The 6,000-nt window shown below is 63.5% G+C and overlaps 1 protein-coding gene across 1 annotated transcript; it reads left to right on the top strand.

Moving 5' to 3' along the window:
- Nucleotides 1-712: 712 nt before the first annotated feature.
- SHKBP1 (SH3KBP1 binding protein 1) lies at nt 713-5,207 on the top strand. Its single transcript, XM_052779436.1, has 17 exons — nt 713-817; nt 1,437-1,490; nt 1,639-1,684; nt 1,765-1,897; nt 2,009-2,089; nt 2,175-2,345; nt 2,427-2,511; nt 2,607-2,797; nt 2,898-3,013; nt 3,087-3,174; nt 3,260-3,376; nt 3,488-3,658; nt 3,738-3,893; nt 3,972-4,068; nt 4,152-4,330; nt 4,421-4,520; nt 4,630-5,207. The coding sequence occupies exons 1-17, from the start codon at nt 750-752 to the stop codon at nt 5,042-5,044; spliced, it is 2,268 nt and encodes a 755-aa protein (XP_052635396.1). The 5' UTR covers nt 713-749; the 3' UTR covers nt 5,045-5,207.
- Nucleotides 5,208-6,000: the final 793 nt, after the last annotated feature.

The following is a 6,000-nucleotide window of genomic DNA, read 5'->3' as shown; positions in this document are numbered from 1 at the left end:
GCCCGAGCGCAGCGCTGTGACTGTATAAATGTAATAAACCCCCCGCTGCACCCCCCATCAGCACCCCCAAAATAAAGGAGCAGGAAGGAGCCTGGGGGGACCCCCCCCGGTGGTGTGTGTGGGGCTTGGGGGGGGGGGCACCCCTGGGGGGGGGTCTTAGGGTTCAGGGGGGGTTGGGGGGGGGCTGGGGGGGTCATTGCAGGTGTTTGGGGGGCGCTGGGGAGGGTTAGAGGGATTCCTGGGGGGGGCAAGGGGGTCGTTGGGGGGGGCCTGGAGGGGGGGTGGGGGGGTCGTTGGGGGGGGGGGTGCTATTGGGGGGAGTTGAGGGGTTTCGGGGGGGGGCTGGGGGGAGGGGCATGGGGGGTTACCTGGGGGAGGCTGAGAGGGGTTTGGGGGAGGTCTGAGGGTTTGGGGGGGGTTAATGAGGCTGGGGGGGAGGGGGGCTTTGCGCACCTTGTCCCTCCCCGTCCCGCCACTCAGTGATGCTGCTGGCCCTTTAAGATGGGGCGGGATCGGGACAAAACCGCACCCCCTCTGCCTGAGTGACACCGCATTCGACCAATGGACGTGCAGGCTCTGCGCGGGCTGGACGAAACCCAACAGCGGGGCGGGGCGGGAGGGCGCGGCCGCAGGGGTGTCTCTTCGGACGAACCAATAGCGAGCAGCGGAGGGAGGGGCGCTGGCACGGATTGACCAATAAGAAGACCGGAGGCGGTGGCGCCGGGCGGAAGTGGTAGTGCTGGGTGACCATGGCGGCATCGGGCGGGGCGGCGCGGCCCGGGGCGGAGGTCGTGCAGCTCAACGTGGGCGGCAAGAGGCGCGTGGGCCCGGTCCCCTGGGACCCCCCCGGTCCCCTCCGCTTCCCCCCAGGCTCTCCTTGTCTTCCCCTTTTCCTCCTTCCGGGTTCCCCCGCGGTGTCCCCGCCTCAGTCTTCCGGGTCCCCCTGCTTTCCCTTCCTCCCGCCCCCCCCTTCCCCGGCACTTTGGGGTCCCCCCCCCGGTTGTGTGCCCCCCCCCGCCCCGCTTTCGCTCTCCCGGACCCCCCCGGTCCCCTCGGATCCCCCCCACTCCCAAAACCCTCAGGACCCCCCTCAGGCCGCCCCTTGTGCCCCCCCCCCGCCTTCCCCAGCCTAATTCCACCCCCCCCGCCTTCCCTGGGTCTCCCCAGGACCCCCCCAAGGTCCTTCTGCCCCCCCCCCAATGTGTCTTTCTGCCCCCCCCCCAGGGGTTTTCTGCAGGCCCCGAGGGTCTTTCTGCCCCCTCCCGAGGTTTTTTGGGGCCCCCCGTAGGTCTATGCCCCTCGCCGGGGGGTCTTTCTGCCCCCCCACGGTGTCTTTCTATCCCCCCCGGGGGTTTCTGGCCCCTCCCCGAGTCTTTCTCTGCCCCCCCCCCCCCCCCCCAGCCCAGCTCTGACCCCCCTCCCACCCTCTCCCACAGGTTCAGCACATCCCGCCAGACACTGACCTGGATTTCAGACTCCTTCTTCTCCAGGTGACAGCAGTGGGGAGGGCACAGCACACACACAGACCCCCCCAGGGAAAGTTGGGGGGGGTGTCCCAGGCCTGGGGGGTCCACACAAGACCCCCCCCAGCCCCTAAATCCCCCATATGTCTGTTCTGCCCCCCCCCCCCCCCCCCAGCCTCCTGAGCGGCCGCATCTCCACCTTGAAGGATGAGACGGGAGCGGTGAGTTTTCCTTCCCGAGCCCCAGCGGGAGGGGTGTGTGTCCCCAAATATTTCATATGTCATGTCTGTCCCCCCCCAAGATTTTCATCGATCGGGACCCCACTGTCTTCGCCCCCATCCTCAACTTCCTCCGGACAAAAGAGCTCGACCCCCGAGGCGTCAGCATCTCTCTCCTCCTCCACGAAGCCCAATTTTATGGCATTACCCCTCTAGGTAGTGACTTTGGGGGGCTGACAATGGGGGGGATCCTCGGGGGGGACCCTACCCCACCAGTATTCCGCATTTTGGGGTTCATGGCTCTGTTTTTCCTTCCCCGCCGCCAAGTTCGCCGCTTGCAGCTACGGGAAGAATTGGACCGTTCATCTTGCGGCAGCGTCCTCTTCAATGGGTATCTGCCCCCCCCAGGTAAATCCAACCCCCCCCAACACCATGTAGAGAGCAATCACCCCTTAACCCCCCCCAAATTCCTCCTCCTGACCTCCCCCAACAGTCTTACCAGCCAAACGCCGTAACCGGCACAGTGTGGCGGGGCCACAGATTGCCGCCCGTTTACCGGCGACGACTGACAGAGCCCCGGTGCGACGCAGTAACACCATGCCCCCCAATTTGGGTAACGCTGGTTTATTGGGGCGCTTGTTGGAAGACCGAACCCTCACTGCCGGTAAGGACGGTACAACCGGGTAGTTTCTCTGGTTCTAAACCATCACGGCACAAGCTTTACCACCCGTTTTTTTCCTCTTAGCGAGCGAACCGGGAGCGGTACGGATCGTCTGCGGGCACCACAACTGGATCGCGGTGGCTTACGCCCAGTTCCTTGTCTGCTATAGGTAAACTGGTGGGGGGACCAGGGACCCCCATCTTGTGCCAGCGGTGTCCTCAAGCCCTGCCCCGTGCCCTGCCATCTTCTCCTGTTTGTCCCCAGGATGAAGGAGACGTCGGGGTGGCAGCAAGTCTTCTCCAGTCCCCGCTTGGACTGGGTGATCGAGCGGGTGGCCCTCAACGCCAAGGTGCTCGGCGGAGCTTTGGGTGACCATGACAAGATGGTGGCGGTGGCGTCTTGCAGCGAGATCATCCTCTGGGCCCTGCAAGCTGACGGCAATGGCAGCGAGATCGGTGAGAAACCATCCCTGACCCTTCCACCGACTCGATCCTGGAGGATTTTGGCAGGATCTGGTCTCCTTGGCTTCTTTCTGGATGTCTTCTCCTCACCCAGGTGTCTTCCACCTGGGAGTGCCGGTGGAAGCCCTCTTCTTCGTGGGGAACCAACTCATCGCCACTAGCCACACCGGCAAAATCGGTGTCTGGAACGCCGTCACCAAGCACTGGCAGGTGAGCACGGGTACCACCGCCACTGGTTTGTCCCCAGATTGTCCCCAAAACTCCCTTCTCATCCCTCCCGCAGATCCAGGACGTCGTCCCCATCAACAGCTACGATGCTGCTGGCACCTTCCTCCTCCTCGGTTGCAACAATGGCTCCATCTACTACGTGGGTGAGTGCCAATGATGTGGCTCTAACTGCCCCGGCCGGTGGCGATGCCGTCACCATCCCTCTGTGTGTCCCCCCTCCACCCCCAGACGTTCAGAAGTTCCCCCTGCGCATGAAGGACAACGATCTGCTGGTGACGGAGCTTTACCGTGACCCCACCGAAGATGCTGTCACCGCTCTCAGCGTCTACCTCACCCCCAAGACCAGTAAGAGCTCCTGCTGCCCACCCTGGGGGGGGCTCCTCACCCCACTGGTTTGCTGCTGGGATGAACTGGGAGGGCTTTGGGATCATTTTGAGGGGGGGGTCGTGTCCGTAGGTGACAGCGGGAACTGGATTGAGATCGCCTACGGCACCAGCTCCGGTGTAGTACGGGTCATCGTGCAGCACCCTGAAACAGTGGGCTCCGGTCCTCAACTCTTCCAAACCTTCACCGTACACCGCAGCCCTGTCACCAAAATCATGCTTTCGGAGAAACACCTCATCTCCGGTGAGCGCTGGGCGAGGAAAACACTGCCGGGTGAGGAAATCACTGGCGTTTGCCTCTCATCCACCCTCCATTTTCCCAGTTTGTGCCGACAACAACCATGTCCGGACCTGGACAGTGACTCGTTTCCGTGGGATGATTTCTACCCAACCTGGCTCGACGCCGTTGGCTTCCTTCAAAATCCTCTCCCTGGATGATCTTGACGGTCCTGCCGGCTGCGGCGCCGGCACTGATATTGGTAAAAAAGTGCTGGGTTTGGCGGTGAGGTGGGACAATGGCACAGGATGGGCACCGAGCCACGGGTTTTTACTGGCAGGACCTTTCGGCGAACGGGACGAGCAGCAGGTCTTCATCCAAAGAGTGGTGCCAGATGCATGCCAGGTCTTCGTCCGGCTTTCCTCCACCGGTAAAAGGTGAGCGCTGACGGTTTTGCCACCGGTGAAGGAAAAATTGGGGTGCTGAGGGGGGTCACAGAGTGTCATCCCCCGCCCCCCAGGATCTGTGAGGTGCGTTCGGTCGACGCCGCAGCCATCACCGCCTTCACCGTCCACGAGTGCGAAGGCTCCAGCCGGATCGGTTCCCGCCCGCGCCGTTACCTCTTCACCGGCCACGCCAACGGCAGTGTCCAGATGTGGGACCTCACCACCGCCATGGAGATGTTGGGGAAGCCCCCAGGTAAGGGCTGGAGTGGGGGGCGGTGTGGCGGAATTTTGGCGTGCCCCCCGTTCCCCCAAAAAAGCCCAATCCTCACCCTTCACTCCACAGAAGCCGGCGGTTTGACCGAAGAGGAGCTGTTACGGCAACTGGATCAATGTGATTTGGCATTAACTGGACCCCCCGGACCCGCCCGGACCCCCAACACCAGGTAGGGGAGCGCCACAGCCCCCCCCCCATCTCCCCTTCCCCCCTCCTCCCCCCAGGTTTAGGTTTTGGGGGGTTCCCCACTGTATTCCCCCCCCATTTTTTCTTTGCAGCCTTAGGTCGCCAGGGCCCAGCCGGGTGGAGACGCCGACCCCTTCCCCACCCCTGCCGAAACACCGTGGGGAACCCCTGGGTGTGTCCTCCCAACCCCGTTATCGGGGGTCAGAGGGGGACTCTCCCTTTTCTGGGGGTCCCCGAGGGGGGGGCAGTTTTGTGGAGCGCTGCCAGGAACTGGCCCAACGCCTCGGCCCCCCCGAGAACCCTGAACCCCCCCGTTTTGGGGGGAAAAGCAAAACCCTCCGCCCCCCACCTCCACGTCGACCCCCCAATTCTGGACCCCCCCCTACAGCTCCCAGGACTGTGCCCTCTCCCCCCGGGCCTGTCCCTGCCCCTCCTGCAACCGCTGATGCTCTGCCCATCATCCCGTTGGCGACCCCCAAATCTCGGCTCAACGAGACGTCGTTTTGAGGGGGCAGGACCCCCCCCGCCATGTGCCTTCACTTTGGGGGGGCACTGCTGTTGTCTGTGCCCCCCCCTCAGATTTTGGGGAGGGGGGGCACAGAGGAAGGTCCCCCCCCATGCCAAAGCGCTGTGGTTTTTGGGGTTCCCCCTCCATATACCCCTTTTCACCTCTGCTTTGTGCCCTGTTGTTTTTTGGGGGGTCCTTCCCCCCCCAGCGGTGTCTTGGGGTGGGGGGGGTGGCCCCCTTTGCCTCCTATAGCACAGACCCCCTACAGCTGACCCCCCCCAGAGCCCCTATAGATGGTCCCCCATTGCTCAAGCCCTTCTGTGCCCCCTATAGCTCTCCCCCCCCCATACCTCAGCCCCCCCGTGACCCCCTATAGCTCTTTCCCCCATAACCAAGCCCCCTATAGCTCAGCCCCCCTCCATAGCCCAGCTCTATAGCTCACCCTCCCCCTTGCCCCCCCAGCTCCCCGTGCCCCTGAGTGGGTGTGGGGGGGAAGGGGGGGCCCCACCAGGTACGGGGACACACACACCCATGTGCACACACAGGGCGGGGCATGGCTGGCACACGTGTGTGCACGGCACGGACACGCAGCGTCGGCTGTGGGCACGCAGCATCACATGTGCGTGGGGTGTGCGCGGAGCCTCAGATGCGTGCACACGTGTACACAGCTTCACATGCACACGTGCATATGGCCTCACATGTGTGTGGAGCCTCACACGTGTGCACACAGCACTATCTAATTGCACACAGCATCAGACACATGCACGCAGCCTTGCACACGTGCGTGCAGCTCTACACGCTTGCATGTAGTTTCACACACGTGCATGTAGCCTCACATGTGCACACACAGCCTCACACACGTGCACATGCTTTCACGTGTGTATGCCACGTCACATGCTTGCACACAGCGTCGCATGCATGCAGCCTCATGCATGTGCATGCAGCCTGACACACT

This window comes from Harpia harpyja, assembly GCF_026419915.1.
Source record: "Harpia harpyja isolate bHarHar1 chromosome W unlocalized genomic scaffold, bHarHar1 primary haplotype SUPER_W_unloc_1, whole genome shotgun sequence".
In the NCBI taxonomy this organism is placed as follows: domain Eukaryota; kingdom Metazoa; phylum Chordata; class Aves; order Accipitriformes; family Accipitridae; genus Harpia; species Harpia harpyja.
Note: the sequence above shows the minus strand (reverse complement) of the source record. Positions and strands in the feature narration are given on the sequence as shown.